At 46.4% G+C, this 24640-nt stretch overlaps 1 protein-coding gene across 4 annotated transcripts in view; it reads right to left on the minus strand.

The window, feature by feature from the left end:
* Positions 1-24640, minus strand: part of REEP1 (receptor accessory protein 1) — a 111819-nt gene that overhangs the window by 23019 nt on the left and 64160 nt on the right. For 2 of the 4 annotated variants that reach the window (XM_036028252.1, XM_036028251.1), the window contains exons 3-6: positions 20735-20811; positions 13671-13791; positions 10573-10686; positions 1609-1659 (exon numbers count right to left, since the gene is read on the minus strand). In XM_036028252.1, the coding sequence (XP_035884145.1) occupies positions 1609-1659; positions 10573-10686; positions 13671-13791; positions 20735-20811 (363 nt within the window). The remainder of the gene's footprint in view (positions 1-1608; positions 1660-10572; positions 10687-13670; positions 13792-20734; positions 20812-24640) is intronic. The other 2 variants (XM_028515951.2, XM_036028253.1) reach the window with 1 other exon arrangement.

Here is a 24640-nt window from a genome sequence, read left to right on the forward strand (position 1 = left end):
TTGGGAAGTTAAAGGGTGGAACAAGATTCACTTCTAATTGGAAAATTCTGAGTTCAGGAATGTCTGACCCTTGTCTATGGCTCACTATCTGGCTCAGATTTCAGTTCTACAATGAGGGTTTCTAGAATGCTTTGAAAATCTCTAGAACACACGCCAGGCCTCCCAAGGTAACTCTGACAAAGGGTGAAAAAATTTTGGCGTGTGCTTTTTAAATGTTTTGTATCATTTTCCTCTCTAGTCAACACTGAATTTAGAATATGAGCCACAGAAAAAGCTAAGAAGTTTGGGGCCGTTTCAGGAAGTAAGGTCAGCCTACTTTGGTCCGCCTGAGCACCTGCCCCTGGGGCCATCGAGGCACAGGTCAGCACTGTCCTCAGCACCCTTCCTGGAAGAGCCCCTTCGCAGCCTAGCACCACAGGGCAGGAAAGGCAGACATCCTCAGCCTCACGTAGAAGCCCATCGCCTGCCTGTGCTGTAGGACTCTCACTCTCCGGTCCCCGCGGTGCTGTAAGCACTGTGCACCCAGCTTTGCTGTGACTGCTTGTTTGCATGCTGTTTGTGGCCTTCTGGGCCCAGCAACACAACGTGGTTCTCTCAGCCATGCGCCACAGAACCGCAGGAATTCCACAGACGTATCTTGGGGGCAACAGCAATGACATTCTTGATTATTTTCATCTTTTTTCCTAGGTAAAACTCTTAGAAAATTGGACTTCTAGAGGTAAACTGGGTCACCAAATATTCTATTAATCTCAGCCAGCACACAGCAAAGTCTGTATGTTTTGATATTTTCCTGGTCAGGGTAGGGAGGTGTGTTCAGGAAACCCCAGACCTTTAATAACCTGGTAATCCAAGGGAAACAATTTAGCACTAACAGAATGCCTGCTCGATGGCCCATGGAGCCCAGGTGCGACACAGCCGTCAGCCTGGCTGTGAGCCCTGGAGGAGGCCCTCTCCCCCAGAGGGACACATGGAGCCTCAGGGGAAGGCTGCCGCAGGCACGCTTTGGAGCCCGTCTCACTTCAGGCACATCTAAGCCCCAACTGAGGACACTGAGAATAAGGCAAAATGCTTTAGTGCGGCAGGCAACTGACAGCAAAGCCCCGGCGTGGCCACATTTCCCCCTAGTAGTTCAGAAAGAGTTAGTGCTTCCGCTGAGGCCCCGGTGTAGCCGCCCCCCTGACAGAGTTCCCGCCGCAGCCCCACGCGCCCGCAACGGTGCCAAGCAGGCTCCTCACAACATGCCGGATGGGGCGGGGCCTTGTTTGCCACACAGCGTCATTCACAAACAAGAGAGAAAGAGACAGGACTGTTCCCCACCAAACTGAATTCATCAAACTGAATTCATTTTCCAGGCATCAAACAAAGAAAGAAAGAAAGAAAAAAAAAAAACAAGTCAGTTAGGTGCTGTCAAATTAATACAGTAAGAGGCTCCGGAAGGGTGGTGAAGTGGGAGCCGGCTCTGGAGTGAACGCACACACACGCACACAGGTGTCAGCAGGGGAGCACCTGGCTCTGATCCGGACCACGCACCGGTGGGCGGTGGGGGCAGCCGGCCTCTCTACCCCACCGGATCAGTTTGGAGTTAGTCACACCTCTCAACAGGGTTACCTGCCCTTCGCTGAGGTCCCAAGAGAAGACAAAATGAAAGAGTCGAGCCACCTGATAAAGGGGAAGAGAAAAAAATGCCGTGGGCACCAAGCCTACAGAGCGGGGTTGAAGGGAGCCATGCTGCCCTTGCCTCCCACACTCACACAATTCTCCATTCATTCATTCTCTCATCCATTCACTACAAACACTGATGTTTACAAAGCGCTGTGCAAAGTCCTGCAGAGGAACAAAGATGAACACGAAACACCATACGGTTCCTGCTCCCAAGGAGCTCACAGTCTAGCGGGGGCGTCAAGATGTAAATGCACACAAGGCGGCAAATGACAATGATGACACAGTGTGTGACAGAAATCCACAGGAGGGAGAGACAGCACCGTCAACCAAAAGCCCCCCACCTCGGTGCAGGGGGCTCCAGCTTGAGCAAGGCAAGGACTGCGTCACCAGAAAGAAGGGGGAAGAATGCTGTGCCTGTGAGGGTTTGGGCCACACATGAGTGTGCAGAACCTGAGGCACGCTTGGGAAATGGACAGAACAGGTCTGGGAGAGGTTCTGGCACCGGAGGGTAACAAGAGATAAGCCTGGAATGCGTGTACTTGGGTTGCCTACACATGAACTTTGATGACAGCTCGAGTGACGGTTTTGAGTAGAGAGCAATGTAAAGGAGGCAAGATCTTTGAATAGTCAGAATATGGACGGACTGCGTGGCATACACCGAGCACTGGCCCCACACCTGCTCTCTTCCTTCCTCAGCTTGCAGCTGGGCCCATGCACGTCTGGAAAAAAGACTGTATTTCCTAGCCTCCCTTCTGGGAATTGCCCTTAATGGGAGATGATAATGCAGAAACAAACATTAACCATTTAGGGAAGTCTGGTTTGGTGCTCTGGTTTGAAATAGGATGGATCTGTGGCATCAGGAGGTGGCTGCTGAGCTGAGCAGCAGGGGCTGGGGGCTGAGAGACGGATGTGTTGAATAATGATAAAGCATGGATGAGTCAAGTCCCTGTCACCCAGATCAGGGCCTGGCCATCTGAGTCAGGCCAGTACCCAGGGGAAAGTATTTTCGGGTCAGGGAGGCCCTCCACACACAGCAGCTATCACCGCTCTTGCACATACAAGTCCACTGCTGAGATGAATTGTCTCAGCTGAAGCTTCTCCTGCTCCACGATTCCTCCTTAGAGAGGTGAGGGCCCTGAGGAGAGGTTAGTGTGCTAGCACACCTCTTTTCCTTGCAGGGCACGGTGGCACAAGAAGCCTGTTGGAAAGAGGCAGTGGGAAGAAAGAAAGGACGGGACTGGGGGTTATACACAGGACAAATTTGTTCAGCTGTTAGTGGAACTACGGTTATGTTTATTTACAAATGTGCCCACATTATCCTAAGTGATAAAAAAGTTCTATCTCGTGGTAACGTGTACATGTGATCCAAATTCTTTTACCTGGTATGTACCACCTCCTGCATGAACGTGGGGCCCCAGGCTTGTCTCAAGGCAAAGAGGGAGCCTGCCTTGGCAGCATTTGCTGGCTGGCTTTGCATATTAATGCACCTCCTTAACTCCTAGAGGTGTCTGATATAAAATGGTCAGAAGGGCAGGCAGCCAACCTTAAAAGTACCAGGGCAGTGTCTGACTCTCAAATTCTCCATGGCAGACTGTCATTTTTCAGGCACTCGCCATGGGGCCTCAGGGCCTGGGGGTGCTAGGAGTGATGCAAGGGATGCTGGACTGCAAACTAGAAAGTCTCACTCTGACCCCAGCTCAGCTATGTGACCTTACACAACACCTGGGCCTCAGTGTCCTCCCCTGTGAAGCAAGTGGCTACAGTGATGCCATATCTGAGGTCCCTTCCTACACTAGCAATCCACGGTGGTTAGACAGTCCTCCCTCCTGGAGAAGGAGGGGGACAGAAAGGGGAAGGAGTAGGGCAGGTGCCCACACATGGCAACCTGCCCCACAGGGACCCATTCACTTCCAGGCTGAAGAGAAAGGAGCAGCTATTTGGAAAGTTGGGCTCAGAGCCCAGAGATGAGAGGGACACAAGCCCAGGGCAGGAGGGTGGCTTGCCCAGAAGACACAGCACAGGCAGGGCGAGCACCAGACAAGAGGGGAGGGCAGAGACCCACAAAGGTGGGAAGCCCAGCCGCCTCTGCAGAAGAATCTGAACCATAAATACCTGCCCAATGGCAGTGTCTAACTTGTTTCTTTTATTCTATTCTACAGTGAAGAGAAGACCCTGGTCAGCCTCAGAGACCAAACCAACATGATCAGAAGTGAGTGACAGGGAACCTTTATTAATCTTTTAGTATGAGCTCTACATCCTATGAATTCTCTACATGTATTGTCTCATAACTGTTTTGTGGTAGGTGCCACTACCACACCTATTTTGCAGGTGAAGAAGCTGAGACTCCCAGAGATGCATAAGCAAGTGGGGGAGCTGGGAATTGTAACCCCACTCTACTTATCTCCAAAGCCACTTGATGCTAAGTATTACTCTATGGGCCAGTACTGCTAAAGATATGTGTGACAGTCCTTCATTCCTTTAACACTCACTGACACCTACTGGGGACGATATGACATGCATGTGAATGACAAAAAGAGCACGAGAGACCCATTCCACCTGGAATTGGGGGGGTTCTGCAGAGGCAGCAACATTTGACCTGGAAGGGTGAACAGAATTTCTAACAGGCAGAAATGGGGGCAAATGAAGGAGCAACGTGAGCAGGAAAGAGAAAATTCTGGAAGTAGTGTACAGTGGTGCTGTGGGTACAGTACAAGAATCAAAAGGTAAGAAGAGACAAGAGAGGAAGACTGGGATCAGGGTATGATTGCTCAGGCTCAAAGGGGAGGGAGAGGGGCAGCCACCCACCTGGGAGCTACTGCAATAGTCTAAGTTAGAAGGGACGGTGAAGAGAAGACTCGAGGAAGGAGGGAAGGGATGTCAAATGGGCAGGACCGGAAGAGTAAGCAGGAGGAAGGAGAAACGGCAGGTGACAGCTGAGGGTGAGGGAAAGGAGATGGCCCAGGGAGGGAGAGGAGAACAAGGGGAGAAATCCCACACAACACTCAGGCAGCGAGGGGAGGAAGAAGAGAGCAAGCAGAAGAGAAGAGTCAGGAAGGAGGAGGTGACCAGGAAGTTGCCACATCATCACAGCCAAGAAACAGCTCTTTCCCAGCATGTGGGATCCTAAAAATGCCCTCTCAGACCCCCTAGGCTCAACCAGGCTCTTCTCTGAGGTCAGGCAGGCTGGTCTCTCTGTGCACTAGGACTCTTGATGCGTACGGCTGTGTATCATCTGCACAAGTAAGCATGGAATGGAGGGGGCAGGTAATGTCAGACCAGCAGCTCTGAGTTCCAGCCTGCCTTCTTCAGCTGCTTGTAGTGCTGAGGCTGGTGTTTTCATCCACCTACCCACCTGCTAAATGGAGTGAGGTACGGTAACATTCCAAACAGAAACATTTAGGGGAAAGGGATGCAGAATGAGGTGACACAGAATGACAAAGGTGAGTGTGGCAGAACCGCACCGGTCAAAAGTCTCACTTGGTTCTGCCCCCACATGGTGTGGAAAACTACACTGGGGGTATGCTCATTTGTGTGGGAGATCAGAGGGTAGGGAATATATCCCAACTTTTTCAGCAGGCTGTTCATAACAGTTTAGATAACCTTGATGTTTAAAACCAGTTGCTGCGGTGAAGTCCATATATTAATGTTATGCCACACAGCCTTCAGCTAAAATAGAAGAAGGTTAACTTGTAAGCTAGCACAGTGGCTGGAAAATGTTCCCCAGATGGGTAAGGAGACAAGCATGAGGCTTCTTGTAGTCCTTGGCCACTTGGGTTCAGCGACAGGATGGAGCGAAGCCCATAAGTGAAACACAGAGATGTGGAGGGGATAGCAGTCTTCTCTTCTTCCTTGACAATGCCTTCTAAGCATGAGGGAGGTTTTGTAAAAAGAAAACCAACACTTGCCCTCTGATTAACTGTAAACAGGTAGGGTTTTGCTAGGAAGAAACAAAGACAAGGGCAAATGATTCCAGTCTCATCAGAAGCCTCAAATCACTATGCTCGTGAACTACCCAGAACAAGCTTCCAAAAATAAAGTTTCATGGTGGTTTGATGGAGGTGTTTTATTCAAGCAAGAGGTTCATATTAAGCAGTGAAGGATAAGCGAGAAGGATAAGAGGGTGACGACTTCTTAATTTTTAACTATGCTGAACTGTTTTGTAGAGTTTGTTTTATTTTTGAAGTAAAATTAAGTGTAAATTTAAAAAATGAGTGAGAAGCCCTGACCTGTGTGGCTCGGTGGGTTGCGCATTGTCCTGCAAAGCAAAAGGTCACTAGTTTGATGCCCAGACAGGACACATGCCTGGGTTGCAGGTTCAGTCCCTGGCTTAGGACCTGTATGAAAGGCAACTGATTGATGTTCTCTCTCACATCGATGCTTCTCTTCCTCTCTTTCATCCCTCCCTTCTCCTCTCTCTAAAAATAAAATTTAAAAAACATTTTTAAAAATTAGTGAGTAAACACAGTAATTGATCTCCCTGTAGAACTAACTAGCTGTTCAGATGCTAGGGCTACAACCAAGACTTGACTACCCCCTGGTGGCTGCTGACCATAAGTGCAGGCAAAGTGCCTGAGTTTTGCTGGCCAAGTCAAGTCAAGGGGTCTGGTGCAAGAAAGCAGCACCAGACCACAGGGTAGGATGAAGAAATGAAAGCTACGCCACAGGTGATGCTATAGGCTGCGTTCCCATCCCCCTGTTTTCCTAGTGAACCTCATAAGCAGAGGCCCCAAAGTGCTGAGAGGATAAGCGAGGGTCCAGACAGAGCACTGCAGGTGAAGGGGAGAGAACAAGCCCAGAGGCTTAACAGAGAGGGCTTGGAGAAGCATCTGTGAAGATGGAAATGTCTGTACCTGGACAAGCCACCAGCAGTGGTGCCTGCTGAGGACCTGAAATGGGTTTGTACTCCAAGAAACTGATTTTTAGAGTTACTTAACTTTAACTAATTTAAATGCAAACAGCCAGAGATGGCAAGTGGTTACCATACTGAACAGAGCAGGATTGGAGAAATCAGGAAGGTTGATTCTTCAGATCAATCGACAAAGTTTGACAAGAAGCCATGTGTGTAAAACACTTAACAAGTCAGCGCTGTTTATTTGTTTGTTTGTTTTTTCTAAGGAAAAAGGAAGAGTCCAGAGCCCCTCATCTGCAGAAGCTGACGCTCCAATGGGAAATATGAGATTCTGGGGGAACCCACACACTCTCTGGGGAAGAAGAACCCGTCACTCACAGGATGCCTGCTTTCCTCAGAGCTGCCGCCTGAAACAGGCGACCTGACTGACAGGCTCGGTCCCACTGCACCTGCTCTGGAGACAGGATCCCCAGGGACAGGAGTGCAGCATTATTTTCAAGTTACAAGACACATGAAAAGTAAGGTCGGTTTAACCAGGGCTGAGACTTGGGCAGATGAAATAGAGCCAGTATGTGGTTCAAGTTCCAAGGGGAACAAGGTGGCCTGGAAATCTCATGGTTTTTAAATTTTTGATCAATTTGTTTCACTACGTTTTTTGTGTGTGAAAATGTGGTTTGCTTGATGAATTAATTTCCAGAGCATTATTTTTCTAAAAGGGAGAGAGATTTCCAGTTCTAGTCTTAACAAGTTCTGCAGCTCCATCTTCCCTCCGGGTGTAATTAACAGCCAAGGCCTAGCAAGGACGCAGTCCTGCCTCCGAGAAGGTGCAGAGAAGTGTGTCCCCAGGGAGGACACCGCAGTTTTCCCTGAAAGCAAAGGTATATCAACACTTCCCGGGGACAGGGATGAGGCTGTGGGGAAGACCTGGGGTGGGATGGGGGTTAACAGGCCTGAGGAGAAATTTCCCATGTGTAACTTTTTTTGCTTTACCTTTTCCAGTTCTAAGATAATATTAACATCAATAACAACGTATATTTCTACAATGATATGGTTTGAAAAGTTTCTTCACACTTCATGATGATACAAAAAAAAACAAAAACAAAACCCTGCAAACATTCTTCTTCTCTTCCTCTTTTTTTTTTTTTTTAGGGAATAGGTTTAGGGCACAAAGTTATAAGAAAAAAAATTGTCCTGTTGAGCTCAGCGGGTTGCACCTAGGGAACCATCAATGAAAGAAAAAAAAGCAGAACATAGGGGAGGAGTGACCCCCTTATCCAGTCACCTGATCCCAGCCTCCTTTTAATCTGTTCAAGCTAAGACAGTCTTTTAGTCACCTCACACTCTTTCTCTAATCCATTTAGCTAAAAATAGTACTTATTTAGAGTGAGAACTGATTTGTGAGTTGAAGGTGTTTTCTGGAAAGAGCCAGGCAGGGTCCAAGAGCCATGAGTAGGGTGACCATCAATCAACCCAGCTTACTTGGGACAGACCTAGCTGTACCTGTCATCCCATCAAAATTATGACAGCGCCCCTTTCACTCTCAGATGTGTCCTGGTTTGAACATTAGGTCAAATGTCACCCTAGTCATGGGTGATTTGGCAGATGTCTTTCTTTTTTTTTCCACAAAATTGCTCTGACTGTTCTCTTGGAGTAATCAACAAGGTTGTTCAGGCTCAGCTTTCTCACCCTCAAGGTTGATGTCTCTAAGGAGGAGAGTGTGCATATCCCAGGGATGTTAAAGAAGTTAATGTTTGAACCCTAATCACCTGTTCACTTATGGTTCTGAATGCAGGCCTCAAGCAGGGACCCAGACAGAGCTGGCTATTTAAAAATCATCTGGCGAACTTGTTAAAAATAGAGATTTATGAGCCAGCTGCCTGAGATTCTGATTCAGCACATCTGAGAACCTACTGAAAAACAGAAAACAAAGCTTCCCAGGTGGTAAGGACATATAAGCCGGATTTGGACCCACTGGCCCCTGCCTGGGGTGATCCACTGTCACTATGGAAACCTCTGATTTACCCCTCAGCCAAACTGGAGTTTATTTCTTCTTCTTCTTTAGTACACATCTGTTTCAAAAATAAAGGGCATTATTTTTGGAAGAGAAGATCTGTTTCTTCTCTCAAGATATTTATATTTATAGAGGAAAAGCAAAGTCCCCCAAAGGCAGAAAATTTTCTCATCTGAAACCCAATTCATCAGGAAATAGGCATCCCTCACTACTTTAGTGCTTCTAGAAAGAACTATTGAGATGTTATTTCCTGAGGCAAGTTTCAAACCGTCTGCAGCTTCCCTCAGGTTTACTCAGTTGCAGGTGCCCAGCTGGAGGGGTCTGGGCTCCTGGGCTTCCCCAGGGGTCGGGGGGGGGGGGGGGGGTGACTGGCCAAGATGGCAGCAGGACCCCGGGGGCTCCAGCTTGAGGCAGACCTGGCAATGGACGGCCCTACAAAATTACCACCAGAATAAAATTTATAGACACATGGCTAGGTGGACAGGTGACCGTATTGAGCCACCCTGATAAATACGCCACACTTACACTCTATGACTGAGCTGAGTAAAGAGCAGTAACCCATCTTCTGTCAGGCTTCAGAAGCAGAGGAGATGGGGTCAGGAGAGGGGCAAAGGGAAGGTTTCTGTAGCTTTATATTGTAAAACTGGCCTGATGAATTCAGAATTTAGCAATTCTGAGTTCTCTTTTCTTTCAGCTTAAAAATAAAAGCATGAAATGGTTGCATCTCATACAGAAGGATCTTGGAATTCACTGCTCTTTGTAAATCCTGCTACACCTCTTTGGGACACCAAAGCAGAATGTCCCCTCCAAAGACACTCACTGGGGCCCATCGCCTTGCTAGCAGCTATTGCACTGAGGTGGGTGAGGCCCCTCCAGGTACCAGCTGTAAGAGGTTCTGCGTTACAGAAGGAGCTGGTCCTTCTCTGAAATAGGAATCCTCCCCTTTGCTCTGTCTCCCAGCCCATGTTTGCAGAACTCCTTGACTTCAGATGGAAGGTGCTTTTCAAATAGACACTCAGCCCTGGGTGCTGAGTCCTTCTACTAGAATTGTTGCTAATGTGCTTCACCCTGGTTCAGGGTGCAGAAAATCCAGCTCAGTGCCCTGATCCAGCTAGCTGTCAGCACCCTCCACCACATCACCCTCCCAAAGCCCATAAGCACCAGGATCTCTGTTAATTGCCCTCTTCCAAACCCTTTCACAGCTCCACCTCCTTTTGCCTGTAAACCCTCACATGGCCACCCAGGACTTACAGCTCCCCTTTGCTAACCCAGCTCACCTCAAAACTATAGCATTTCCCAAACATTAGGGAAACTGCCTCTCCTCCACTCCTAGCTCCTGAAAAGCCCCACTCCACATGTGGATTTGGGCAAGGGGTAGTCACCAGGAAAACTAGGCCAATCTGCTGAATTTATTCTGAGTAAACATCTACTGATTTAATTTTACAAGGCAGGGCACATAATGAGAAACTGACACAACAAGGAGCATGTGATATGAGAAGAAACTAAGAAGGAACAGAGAGGACCTGTGAATGGGGCTGGGAGGAAAGAGAAGTAAAGCTAACATCACAATATCCCACCGGACCAGTGTTCTTCAAAGCCCCTCCTCCCGTAGTTGCTGCTGTTACACATAGCACTGACCTCGACTCAGCTTTCTCTGGGAGCCCAGGTCCTTCCCTGTACCTGTTGGGCCACTCACCTGGGAAACTGCAGAAACACTCTCCCTCCCACCCCTTCCCTCCTCCATTTGTCCTAGGCCTAAGCTCCAAATAATTTAGAGGATGTTAAACTAGGACTCACAGTTGAGCTTCAGGGGCTCTGGGAACCTCTTAACATTGCACACATTGTGTGTGTGCACACACAGGCACACGCAATTGTCTAGGCACAAGATTCACCATGTTTCCATCAGATTTTCAAAGGGACTCAAACAAGGATGAGGAACCACTGATTGGTCCTTAGTGTGTCCCGTGCAAGTTGCACGGGGGATGAGCAGGGAAGGCTGGAGGGACCGAGACACTCACACAGCCATGGTGGTCAGGGCCCAGCACCGTACCTTGGAGGCAGCCATGACCGCTGCTGTGGCCGCCACGTTCAAGCCCCGCTTCCCAAAGTGCACAAGGGCATCATAACTTCGGTCTTTTGCTTGGACCAGGCAATCGTCGATTTCCTGTTAAAGGGAAAAGAAACATACTGAATTGGAAGGTTTGGGTAGATCTCTGTTCTTTCTCCGTTCTCCAGAGGTCTGGGCTTGGCACCTTGCCCAGTCACTGATTCTCGCTGGGACCAAAGTCATAGGCACCTTGGGTGTGTGTAGACTGGTAGGGAGGGGAAAGACAGAGGAGGTACAGGAGAATGGAAATGGGAGTTTTGTGAAGACAGCAACTCACAGACCAAGGAAGGTTTTCTTCAAGCAACACTTAAGGATTGTTCCTATGGCCCTATAACATTCCAGGGAGGCTTCAGGGTCCCAGATGTGGACACTCCTTCCAGTCTGCACACAGCCACTCTCTAAGACACTGAAGGACTCTGGGGTGCAGAGAATGCCAAAAGCAAAGTGTCTAACCTCAGACCTGCCACCAACAGCTATCAGGCCTTGGCAACTACTTAGCCTCTTCACACAGTTCTGTCTTTTGGAAATGGGGGCAGTGATAGCACCTAACTCAGGAGCTCAGTGAGGGTTATGCGAGGTCATTTCCAGTCACGTATCTGACACAGTGGCTGGTTTCCATAAGTGAGAACCATTGCAATCTTCCTTCTCTCCCGTGGTTGGGCCCTTGCAGCTCCAAAACTCCATTATTGTATCACTATTTCATACTACACCCAAATACCTCCCCATGTGCCTATCAATGAGAGGGATTAGGGTACAGAAAGAGATGCGCGTTATTTTTGTTGATAAGGGAGATCATTTTGTAGGTAATGAAATAAAAGCAGAAATCAGAGGTCACGACCCAGCATCATGCCACAAGGTAACAAACAGTAAGGTGGGAAAGAGGATGGAGGTTGCCTTCGAGGACTAAAGACAAGTACAATACTTGCTTAAATTCAAGTCTGAATCAACTCTGGCTTATTCTTTTCATTGGTTGGTTTGTTTTGGGTTGTTCTGTTGTACGTGACAGCTGTTGTGTAATCACAGCAGCTCATTTCAGAGTTCAGTCAGACAATGACCTCTGGCCTCAGTCTCCTCTGAAGTTTAGCACACTGGTGCATTTCCTCTGCTTTGAGGTGCCAGGTGGGACAGTCAACCCCTGCTCATCCCTTATTTAAGCTTCCCCAAGTTTGCAGTGACCCCTAGCTGATTCTGGGAGTGAGTCTTGACAGTTCTTAAGGGTCAGCCACCTCCACTTGGATGGAAATTACAGTGGTGGCTTCAGGGTGAGCACGGCCTTTGAGGAAAGGAAGGTAGGAAGAATAGGGATTTGATAACCAGATCAACAAAGGGATCATCATTCCTCGAAACTGATCCTCACTGGTTCAATTCCTCACATGCCTGGGTTTTGGGCCATGTCCTTAGTTGGGGGGGGAGGGGGCTGGGGTGGCGTAAAAGGCAACCACACATTGATGTTTCTCACCCTCTTTTTCTCCCTCCCTTCCCCTCTCTAAAAATAAATAAAATAAAACCTTTAAAAAAATGAATTACATGCAAACATGTTAATGATCTCAGAATACAAACACTGTATTTATGTTTTCTTGTTTGGGTGTTTTTGTTTTTGTTTTTTAGTTTTTGATTTTTTTTTTGGCACACTTACAATTTTATTTATAGAAAGGTTACACAGACTGGTATGAATGAAAGGAGAAGTTATCAGACAAATTAGTAAGACAGAGTTAATGTTTATTTTAATAAATTTTGCATTCATTACTGTATGAAATATTTTAAAAATAGTACAATCCATTGAAAGCAAATTTCACAAATTAGGTTCAGTGGAGATGTTAAACAAAACATTTTATAGCCATAGCAGGTGTGGCTCTGTGGATTGAGTGCTGGCCTGTGAACCAAAGGGTTGCTGGTTCAATTCCCAGACAGGGCACATGCCTGGGTAATGGGCCAGGTCCCCAGTTGGAGGCATATAAGAAGCAACCAATTTCACATAAATTGATGTTTCTCTCGCTCTCCTTCTTGCTCCCTCCCTCTCTCTCTAAAAGTAAATAAATAAAAACGTTTTTAAAAATGTTATAGTGACATTATTTTATAAGTAGCTTAGAATTAAGTTTCTTTCTTTTTTAAAAAAAGATTTTATTTATTTATTTTTAGAGAGGGAAGGGAAAGAGATAGATAGAGAGAGAAACATCAATGTGCGGTTGCTGGGGGTCATGGCCTGCAACCCAGGTATGTACCCTAACTGGGAATCAAACCTGCGACACTTTGGTTCGCAGCCTGCATTCAATCCACTGAGCTACACCAGCCAGGGCCTGAATTAAGTTAATTTTCAAAAGATATGTTACAGTTCTTACTTGAATTCTTGGTTATTATTGATCCTTTCCTGCAATTTCTCCCTGTCTTTTTTTTTTCCATCTCTGGCATTAGACAAATCTATATTTTTATTTAAAGGATGTTTGTGAAGCACTTTGAAGCAAAACAAACACAAAATATAAAGCTCATGAAACAAATTATTGACTATTCTTATTAATACTTACCAAGTGACAAGTACCAAAATAACACACATTTTATTGATAGTATACATTTTATCACTGAACAATAAAGCAAACACTGTACTGGAAATTTAAAATATTTCAGTCTCTTTTGTAGCTGCCTGGTCAGTTCAAGTTATTTCATTTCTCAGTGCTTAGTCAATTGTCTGTGTAAATCACACCTGCAACAGGACAGGGACTGAGCAAGATGGAAGGAAGGAAATTTGGTTTGGGGAGTTGAATTATGAGTGAATTTCTTCTGTCTTTTATTTCAATTTATCAAAATGTCTTACAGTAAAAAAATGACAAATAATACCTGTTTAAGAACTTCACGACTATTTCTAAATATGTCAGAAAATAGAGTTTAAAAAAAGACTAGAAGGAGCAATTTGTTGGGCACAAATAACCAATCAAGGGTCTCCTGCAATAAAGTAACCTGAGTGAAGTAAAAGTAATAAAAAGTATTTATTACTTTTTAAACTTCACTCACTTGGAAGGCATGATAGGCAGAGCTGTATGAATTACCTTTTCTTTTGAAGACAGCGTGGGGTGTACGAACTTCCTGTATAGGAGGCTGGAGCCTTTTGTGTAGGGAGACAGCAGCCAGGCTACAAATGCTATTTTTAGTTCATAATAGAATGGAAACCTGGAGAGAGATGAGAAATACACATTCCCATTAGGTTCTTGGCAGCACCGCCCTGGGCCTGGGAAGGATGAGACCCGGCGCAGACACCTGTCCTGCCTGCATAGGGCCGCAAGGCCCCCGACTCCTCCTTTCCCCACCCAGGAAGGAATGTGCACATGTGCATGCACAGCTCAAGCCCTGGCCTCTTCTGAAAGTCAGGAACCCAGTTCTGTCCAGCAGTCTCCCCAGGGCCACGCCTGACAACTTCAGGCTCTTCCTGCTGGGCTGCACTCCTTCAGGTCGGAGCTTGTGCTCCCCCGCCACAGCCTGCAGGCTCAGGCCCCTGTGCCACATACCCAGCCATTCACTCTTACAAGCACCTGGAGGAATATACCACAGGGTGAGGCAGACAAAGACTCTCTTATGAGAAGAAAAGCCTCCCCCCTTCTTGTGTCTTCTCAGCCCCCAAAGAGGCAGGGACAGGAGGGAAGATGCTGCTCACCCTACTCAAGTCAACTGCAGGCAAACAGAGCTTATTCTTTAGGTGCCAAGGAAAGAAGAGTTGGGGGCACAGGTCACATACAATCTGGAGTTTGGGTCCTGCCTATCATTCACTTGCTCACCCCATTAACACCTGCCAGGACCTACAAGTGCTTGTGCCGAGCACTGAGGAGACAGTCTGGGCAAAGACCTGAAACCTGAAACCTCATAGAGCTCCCACTCTAGTGAGAAATGCAGACAAGATCCAGACATCATTGGAACTGAGTGCAGTCAGGGAAAGAGAGAGTAAGCAAATACTCACAAATAAGATAGAACAGCAACCCGAAACAAGGGCTATAATGGCCCTCTACTAACCTATGAGGTGCCTTTGAACATACTGGAGAAAGCCAGCCTATCAGCTGGGTGCTGTGCTTCAAGCACACCCACTACAAACGGGCTCTACTGAATTGCAGCCCTGTTGGGAACTGCCCTGCCTGGTTTCAGAAACTGTAATCCCCCAAGGCTAAGGCTGAGTAAAGGACCTTGGGACCATAAGCCACTTAGGAGACAAAGCTTATATTCCTTGTAGGGGCACCACTTCTGCCCCCTTTCTCTTTACCCTGCTTGGCCTCGAGCGGATGACTGGTTAGCCAATGACGGGTAAGAATCTGCAAAAGAGGGACGACCTAAGACAGGCAGGGTCTGGAAGGGGCCCTCAGGGAAGGACTTGGGGGGCTACAGAAAAAGGGGGTGATGGACCCTGGCCCCTCAGCTTTGACATAGCCTAAATCCTCATTCTGTCTGTGAGAAGTCTCCTAATCTCTTGGCCGCCTTACTTCCCCTGCCTGACTTAAGCCTGAAATAATGACAGAGGGTGGTGCAGCCCTGTGCTGGAAAGGGCAGATTCCCCAGGGTTATCATGTCTAAGAAGGAATCCTGTGAAACCTGCTTTGCTAAGAATGCTCTCAATTAAATGATAAGGGTCTGAGCAGGAAATTAGTTTGTTTCCCAAAGTTTTGTAGCCCTTTAGCCAACTGACCCTGACTCAGAATAAGCCCTGGTAGTTCTTTGTATGTTATCTATTGTTTGATCCTTACTGCCTGACAATGATTAATGAGCTTTACCTGTATTCCTGTGCAAATTGAAAGCCAATCAAAACCTGTTGAGGCAAGGGTCAGGGCACTCTCCCCTTGAGAGAGTAACTGTGCTGTCCCTTTTCCTCCACAGGACTTGGTAGTCCATGTGAATTTGTCTTGTATCTCATCCATAATGCTGCGGACACTGTGGGCCCGTGTCCAAGACAATAAGGGTCCAAGCAGGAAGTAAGTTTGTTCCCCAAAGTTTTATGACCCTTTAACTATCTGACCCTGACTCAGAATAAGCCCTCAGAGTTCCTTGAATGTTATCTATTGTTTAATCATTTCTGCATGACAGTGATCGATGAGCTTTGCATATACACCCTATATTCCTGTGCAAATTGAACCCAATAAAAGCCTGTCAAGACAAGGATCAAGATGCTCTCCCCTTGAGAGAGTTGCCATGTCATCCCTTTTCTTCCACAGGAGTCAGTAGTCCCTGTGAAATTCTCTCATCTCATCCATAACCCCGCAGACCCCAGAAGCCAGATCAGAGTCACAGCCCCACTCTCCCTTGAGCCAGATAGCTTGTGGTATGAAAAACCTGAGCAACCTCATTCGGCTGCCCTGATGTGTATGAACCACGCCTAACTGACTCCTTTATTGGGCTCTCACTCTCTGGGCCACTACCCACCTGCCCTAATTATTCCAGGGTCAGGTGTCAGACAAGCAGGGACAACTCCTACACTCCAGAGCCCACCGAAATTGTTCAATCCTAAACCTAGCCAATAGTAAGCCTGCTTGCCCATCCCTTTCACGGAAACAGTAATATAGGCTCTTCCCCACATTTCCTACCTCTGTCCCCATGTGGTGCTGCGGTCCTCTGTCCCTAGGGATCCGTGGGTATGACCAACTTCTTCCTGTGTGACAGCCACTAGTGCATCTGAGTGTCTTACCACACTTGATTAAACAAATCCTGGGAGCCTTTAAAACACGATGCTCTGGGGAAAATGATACTTCCGCTGGACTGAGGAATCAGAAAAGTGAATTCCTGCCAGGCACCCTCCCCGATACAAGGGAAACTTCCAGCAGGTCCCCACAGAGCCTTTAACTGTCACACAGACCCTAAATGGGCTCCCCAAAAGGGGCTCAAACTGCCCCTCTCCTCATTAAGGGCTCCCATTGCCTTCTGCCTCCGGCAGGATCTTCCTGAATGCTCCTCAGCAACTAGAGGGCACTTCCATGTCAGGATCGTTTAATGTTTCACAGCCAGAGAGAAGGGGCTGAAGGAACAGAGGGGAAAGCAAATGACTCTGGTGAACTCAGTCACCCACACAAGACACACAGATAACCCCAAGAGGATCTGTCCCACTGCGCTCTTCCATTCATTATGTAAAAAAAAATAAAGTGGGTAATGGACTCATACAGTTTAAAAATTCTAAATGTCTGAAACACATACAACGAAGAGTCTCCTTCCCATCTCAGACCTCTAGCCCCTTTCCAAAAGCAAATGCATCACCAGTTGCTTGGGCATCGTTCCAGAAGTAGACCAGGGCTACGAAATACCATCGTGTGGGTGTGTGTGAGTCCCTTCACACCCCCATGCATACACAGGAGCTTTCTATACTCCCTTCTTGTCCTTAGCTCCCTGCCCCCTCCCCCACTGCCACACACACACACACACACACACACTGAACAGGATCCTCTGGGGATTATTTTAAACTGCCCCTGGAATCATCACACCAGGATCCAGCCCTTGTCCCACGTGGATCATTAGGATCTCAGGGCTGAACCACTCACACCCTATGTTTCCCAAGAGGCCTTGGGGTCTCTTGGCCCTACCGACGAAATCACCACCAACCACGTCTTCTTCCAGCCCACTTACCACATCCCAGCCTTCACCCAAGAAGTGGAGAAGGACCCTGCTCATTCTGGGAGGACATGCCTTGAATGGCCTGACCCGTCAGGTGTGAGGAGAGAAGGCCAGGTGCTCCCACCACATCTCCCCTGCAGCTTTGGAGGCACAGGCCCTGCCTGGGGCTGCCCGGGGCAGCTGTTGTCTCCCCACCCTGCCAACATCACCCCTTCGCCGCAGAGGGGTAAATGTTCTCTAAGAGGGCTGGACAAGAGATGAAACTGTCAAAAATACAAGTAACACAGGTAACTTAACAGTGGTATTTCTGGGGAGGGAGACTGAGAGGACAGACTTCTAGTGCATTTCAATTTTATCTTGCCATGTGCATGCAGTATTTTATATACTTTTTAAAAAATGAAATTTTTTTATTTCATAAATAAATGTGCAGATGAAATCACCTGCACAAATTGTGAAACAAGCCACCATCCCACCTCTTCTGTGACCATACACAATTGCTGTTTTCATGAAGACAGAATGCTTTTTAAAAGTCAACTACTATGAAGAGGGCACTAGGGGCGGGGTGAGAAGGGGGAAGGGGATCAGGAGAGAGAGGAAAAAACATGAGGGGTGCTTTATAATCCTGGACATGAACAAAAGTTAACAATATTTCTAGGAAGCCAGAAAGTTCATGTTGGGACAGACACTCTTCTTTTTTATTATTATTATTATAGAGATTGGGGCTGCTGAGCTGGTGTCCACATTGCTAAAAGGAACACAGGGTTCTGCCTGTCTGAGAGTCATGTCCTGTGCCCACTCCCAGGGAGAGAGGGAGGAAGGAGAGGGAGGACTGTCCCAAAAGAAAACTGTGATCTGTAGCTCTGCAGACCGGCAGAAAAAGAGCAAGCAAGACTCAGGCATGATGAGGCTGTGGGTCACAGCAAGGAGGAAAGGTTCCCGAGGAACCCCTTCCCTGCAGAAGTGAAGCTCGGGGCACCAGGGGAGGGGCAAGGAGCCCTTGCTTCCCACCCAGAAACTGCGTGAACAGGTCTGGCTAGAGGGACCGGATGAGGCCTCCACAGGGATCAGGAAGAGAGGGTGACTCTACCCAACCTGGGTACATGTCCAAATATGCCAGGTATCAGATACCCTCCTGTAATGGGCAGGTTTTTGGTCCTAGGACCTTCTCATTCCAGCGGTACTCCCATAAACAAGTTCTCTTAACAAGGCAAAAGGGATTTTACAGGTATCATTAAGATTACTCATCAAGCCCTGGCTGGCGTAGCTCAGTGGATTGAGCGTGGGCTGGGAACTAAAGTGTCCCAGGTTCGATTCCCAGCCAAGGTACATTCCTGGGTTGTAGGCCCAGGAACCTGCAGCAACCCCCAGCAACCGCACATTGATGTTTCGCTCTCTCTCTCTCTCTCTCTCTCTCTCCCCCCCCCCCTCTACCCCCCTTCCCTCCCTAAAAATGGATGAATAAAATCTTTAAAAAAAACAAAAGATTACTCATCAGACGACTTTAAAATAGGGAGATTATATTGGATTATTGGGGTAGGCCTAATCTAATCACATAACTCTTAAAAACAAGAGCCGAGATCTCTCTCTGACTAGTAGCAGATGACAGACATTCAAAGCAGGAGAACTCAACATAGCATTGTTGGCTTGAAGATGAAGGGGGTGGCACACGTCAAGGAATGGGGACCCCAGTCTTATGACCACAAGGAACTGGATTCTGCCAATAACGTAAATAGGCCTTGAAGCGGAGTCTCCCCCAGAGCCTGCTGGTGAGAGTGCCGGTGGGCCCACACCCTGGTTTTGGCCTTGTGAGGTCCTGAGTGGAGGACTTGGTTGATTCTACCTGAGCTTCTAACTCACAGAAACTATGAAATAATAAATTTCTGTTGTTTTACACTGCTAAAAGTGTGGCAGTTTGTTATAGCAAAAATAGAAAGCCAATACGCCTCCCAAAATCAAAATCAAATCAACTCCGCAAATGGTTGTCGAGCGCTTACTAGGTATCAACTCTAACTTTTAGGAATGCAGATAAGGACATATTTCAGCCACCAGGAAGGGGCACATCCATCATCAGACAGGATTTCCATTTAGCCAAAAGCAGCAAGACTGAAATATCGATATTCCTGGGAAAGAGCTCCTAAGATAAACACGATTCCCCGTGATGTTCGTGAAAAGGAACAGGAAGACAGCAGGAGGCCACCCAGCACCAGACGGAGAACACTATTAAGAGGGAAAGGCGGAGGACAGGAGCTGGCCATGCCCTTCCACCGACTACATAGTCCTGCCTGGCCCTGGCCCGTTACCCTCACCTCCCTGGGACACAGAAGGGACACCCCAGTGCAGCTCTGCAATAAGATGGGGCTGGCTCCGGAGCCTGGGAAAGACAAAGGATGGCTCAGCAGAGCCCCTTCTCTACTCCTAGAGACTCAGCCCCATCCCCAGTTGGTTGTTTATCTGGGCGCAGGGCAATGCGGGGAGGGGCGGGGCACAAGCATATGTTAAATTAGGTAATCCCAAGGCCACAGTGACCGAGACATGTATTTCTCCCAGTGGAGATGAACCCAGGCTCCTTCAGGGGAAAACTACGTACTAAAGTCACTGGCCCAAAAGAGCGTTCAGAGAAGTGGTGTTCAGGTCTGGTCCTTGGCCTCGGACAACCTGGAGGGCAAGTTCACACTGATCCTTCCTGGGTAAGGACTTCTTTCTCCAAAACAGAAATACCTATTATTTTTTCTGATGATGTCTGAACATGGTAAAACATTCACACAACATAATAAATGTGGAACCAATCCCACGATCCCAAGTTGTGAAAATAACCCTGGTTAACTGATGGGTATTTTCCACATGACTTTTAGTATGTGTTCACATGTACACAGACCAACTCAGTCCCTTCAAACAGAAACAGGATACTAGATATTATTCACAGCCTCTTTCACCTAAACAGATACATCAACACACAGAACTGGCTTATGATTCTCACCTGCTCCATTGCTGTAACAGCTTCATTGTTTATAAGAGAAAAAAACTGTCCATCCAAAAGGGATTTATCAAATAAATCATGGCCCATCTATACCAAGGAATTCTATATGGCCATTAAAAATATAAATGTTTATGCTGATGTGTATATGTATGTATACACAAACTTTTTAAAAGTAAAGCATATATAACTATGAACAGTAGCTACAGTGGGAATGAATACTGTTGGGAGGGAAATTCATATCTTGTGTACTTTTTCATTCTTCTTTTTTTTTTAAATGTATGAACTCTTCTTTACCAACTCCATTAATTGAGGAATTGTGTTTATCTTGTTCACAATTATACCATTATAAGAATGAAAGCTGCTCTTATAAGGTCACTGAATACATATTTCCTTGAAGAACAACTTCATAGAATAATTTATTAAAAACAACTCAGTTAAAACCCCTGCCCCTGATCCTCTGTTCTGCAGAAAGGTTCGAGACTGCCTGTAGACCCCCACCTGTCCCCTGACACTAGGCAACACCTTCCCTTCGAAAGTCCCAATTCTTGGAGTACTTACCAACAAAGGAAGATGTCAGTGAAGGTCTCTGCTGTGGTGAAAAGTGCAAATATAATCCAGTACATCATCCATTTGACCTGTGGACGATAAAGCAACAAAGCTAGCAGAGAAGGTCAAGGGTGAATGGCTGCCCAACATCAACAAGAAAAGTCCCCGACAGTGGATGTGGAGGCGTGTCCAGGCAGTGTACCCTGTACTTCTCCCCTTCTTTCCCAAGGTCTAGTTCCACACTTGACCTTGAGGCTGGAGGCAAACAGGCTGTTTCCACAACTGACCCAGACTCAAGGTCAATACAGACCCTGGGTGACCTTCAATAGCCCTCAGGTGGGCCAGGGAGACCTGCAGACCAGAAGTAACTCAGGGCCCAATGCCAGGTGAGTAAACTTTCCAGAAACACATCGTGGAATGAACTTTAACAAGACCAGACTTCTGGGATGGAATAGTGGGAATCCTCACTGGCTACCTAAGAATCCTTTCCTGTGGGAAAACCCCACAGCCCCTTGAAGAAACTAGATCTTTTAAAAAATCTCTCCTACATGACTGTCCATTTCTACTGCCTCTCTCCCCCCACCACCAGTCGAGGCCTTGGTCCCCTCTCCCCTGAACTAGAGACTCCTGTTTCCCTTGTCTCGTGGCTTCCCCTCACTGACCCATCCTATACATCATCCCCATACTGATCTTCTAAAGACATGAGCTCATCAGACTATTCTTTAATTTAAAATCTTCTGCCCTGGCTGGTGTGGCTCAGTGGATTGAGTGCCTCTGGCCTGTGAACTGAGAGGTCACCAGTTCAATTCCTGGCCAGGGCATGTGCCTGGGTTCCAGGCCAGGTCCCCAGTAGGGGGCATGCAAGAAGCAACTGATCCATGTTTCTCACCAATGTTTCTCTCCCTCTCTTTCTCCCTCTCTTTCCCTCTCTCTGAAAGTAAATAAATACGTCTTTTAATGCATAAATAAGTAGAATCTTCCAGCCTGGGGAAAGGGATGCAGAGTAGGCCAGGGAGCGCAGAAGGGCTGCTCCTGCTCATGCCACAGCCACCTTGGTTGGAGACCGAGGAGGCTGCTGCGTCCTGTCCTCAGAACAATGGGACTCAGCATGCGAGGTGGCAGGGGCAGGTTCATTGTGGGGATGCTGCTGGTGCCAGTGCTGCTGAAGGCCGCTGTGGACAGTGAAGACTCGGCAGGATCATCAAGCAGAAATCTTTCCACACTTCTTGAATGCCCCACTGCTAAACCAACAGGGAATACCCTACATGTGCCTTTAAGCTATACAAGTGAATCTTCCAAAAGCACTATGAAACCATCTCCAACACCAGTTTCCTCAGTGATAGTCCTCAAAATCCACAGCAAAACTGCCAACAACTCCAGTTTCCTCAGTCTCAAAAAATGTAACAGTCACCACCCTGAAACCATTAGCAACATCAGCAATCTCAACAAATGTCTTCTACTCCCTTAAAGTCTACACTCAATATAACACATATTTCACAGAACACATCCCAGGTGTCCACATCCACGATGACCACAGCCCACAGTAGTTTGGTGACATCTGTTTCTTCACAGCAAGTGTAAATTCTAAAGAAAATGAAGGACCGAAATTTGATATTGTCAACCTTGTTGGTGGTTTTGCATTACACTGAGAATTTTATCTATTCTTTACCTTGGATGCAAAATGTATTATCCAAGGAGATGCATTTGGTATCGAGCCACTAATGAACATGCTATCATTTAAGGAAATCCAGGGACCAATGGAAAGATGATTGATGTGACCCTATCAATTCATTGAAAACAATATTCTCTTTTTGAAAATAGTTTAAACAGGCCATACATATTATGTATAATATGTAAATATGTAAAGATCCCTCATGATTACCAAAGGTAAAAAGGGTTCAGTCTGGGTTTTTAACAAACATTTGGAGCACACAGTTAGTGCAATGGCTATATTTACTTTTAGAAAATACATAGTAAGATGAACAAGTCCTATCCCATCAGTCACAAAGGGCTAGTAACTGGAAGACGGTCTCACTGAAGGGCATGATGCCACCTGGGCATTCAAACAAGGAGCTCGTCACAGCACTCAGGACACTGTCTTCGTTATTCACACAAAGTGCGTGGCACTGTTCAGATATGGATACGTGGTAATCACTCATGCCACATAGCAGGAGTTTTATGAATAAACCAGCTCTACACATAATTTTAGTTTATGTATCTCTTCAGAAAGCACCAATATTTTATATGTTTTAAAGCTAAGGACTTAGTTTAGAAACAAAATGCATGCATTTCTGTCCTCCCCCAAGAAATATTAAATAACACCAGAACAACAGCTGAACTTAGCCCTGTTAGAGTGCCACTGGAGAGCCTGTGTTTTCATTAACACCTTCCTTCAAGCTTTCAGTGGTAGTTGACATAATTATCTTTTTTTTCTCTGTAATTTCAGTGAATTGCAATGTTTAACATGATGTTATAAAGATGGGGTGTCCAACCTGCGGCCTGCGGGCTGCATGTGGCTCAGGAGGGCTATGAATGTGGCCCAATACAAAAATCATAAATTTACTTAAAACATTATGAGATTTTTTTTTGTGATTACGTGTCGCAATGCATTTAAAGTATAGCCCAGAGACGCCAAAAGGTTGGACACCCCGATACTTGTTAGTATTAAATAAGTTAAGAAGTTGGATTATTTGCTACTGTAAGGCTTTCCTCACCACTGGAAATTGCTTTATTTCATATTCAGCTGTTAATTATATATTAGTGAATATCTGTAAGAGATGTAGAGCTGCTTTCCATATCTAGAAATGTTTAATGTAGTATAAACACACCTAACTTAAAGAAACCCCTCACATGATCACCAAAATAACACTGGAACCTGCGCAGGTGGAACTGGAGGCCGGTACACTGCTCACCAAGCCCAGGGCTGCTGCACCTGCAGGATGAAAATGCTGCATCTTCCTGCACTGTTAGTTTTATTCCAAAGAATGGAGAAACAGCATTTTTATATTAAAACACCAAGGTATATAGAATAAATTCTTATGAAGTCTTTTTTTTTACTTAATTTTTTCTTTAGAAAATAATATTTTATTTTATTTTTTAATGTATTTTATTGATTATGCTATTACAGTTGTCCCATTCCCCCCCTTCACTCCCCTCCACCCTGTACACCCTCTCCCACTCATATCCCACCCTTTGGTCATGTCCATGTGTCATACTTATAAGTTCTTTAGCTTCTACATTTCCAATACTTTCTTAGTATTGGAACAGATACTATTCCAATACTAAGATACTAGCTTAGTATCTATGCTACTTATTCTCTGTACCTTTTCCCCCTCTCTCCTCCTCCCACTCCCCTGTTGCTAACCCTCCATGTGATCTCCATTTCTGTGGTTCTGTTCCTGTTCTAGTTGTTTGCTTTGTTTCTTTTGGTTTTGCTTTAGGTGTGATTGTTAATAATTGTGAGTTTGCTGTCCTTTCACTATACATGTTTTTTCTTTATCTTCTTTTCTTAGATAAGTCCCTTTAACAATTCATAAAATAAGGGCTTGGTGATGATGAACTCCTTAAACTTGACCTTATATGAGAAGCACTTTATCTGCCCTCCCATTCTAAATGAGAGCTTTGCTGGATAGAGCAATCTGGGATATAGGTCCTTGTCTTTCATGACTTGGAATCTTTCTTTCCAGCCCCTTCTTCCTGTAAGGTCTCTTTTGAAAAATCAGCTGACAGTCTGATGGGAACTCCTTTGTAGGTTACTGTCCCCTTATCTCTTGCTGCTTCTAGGATTCTCTCCTTCATTTTTACTTTGGCTAATGTAATTATGATGTGCCTTGGTGTGTTTCTTCTTGGGTCCAATTTCTTTGGGGCTCTCTGAGCTTCCTGGAATTCCTGGAAGTCTATTTCCTTTGCCAGATTGGG

The sequence above is a fragment of the Phyllostomus discolor genome, chromosome 6 (assembly GCF_004126475.2).
Source record: "Phyllostomus discolor isolate MPI-MPIP mPhyDis1 chromosome 6, mPhyDis1.pri.v3, whole genome shotgun sequence".
Classification (NCBI taxonomy): domain Eukaryota; kingdom Metazoa; phylum Chordata; class Mammalia; order Chiroptera; family Phyllostomidae; genus Phyllostomus; species Phyllostomus discolor.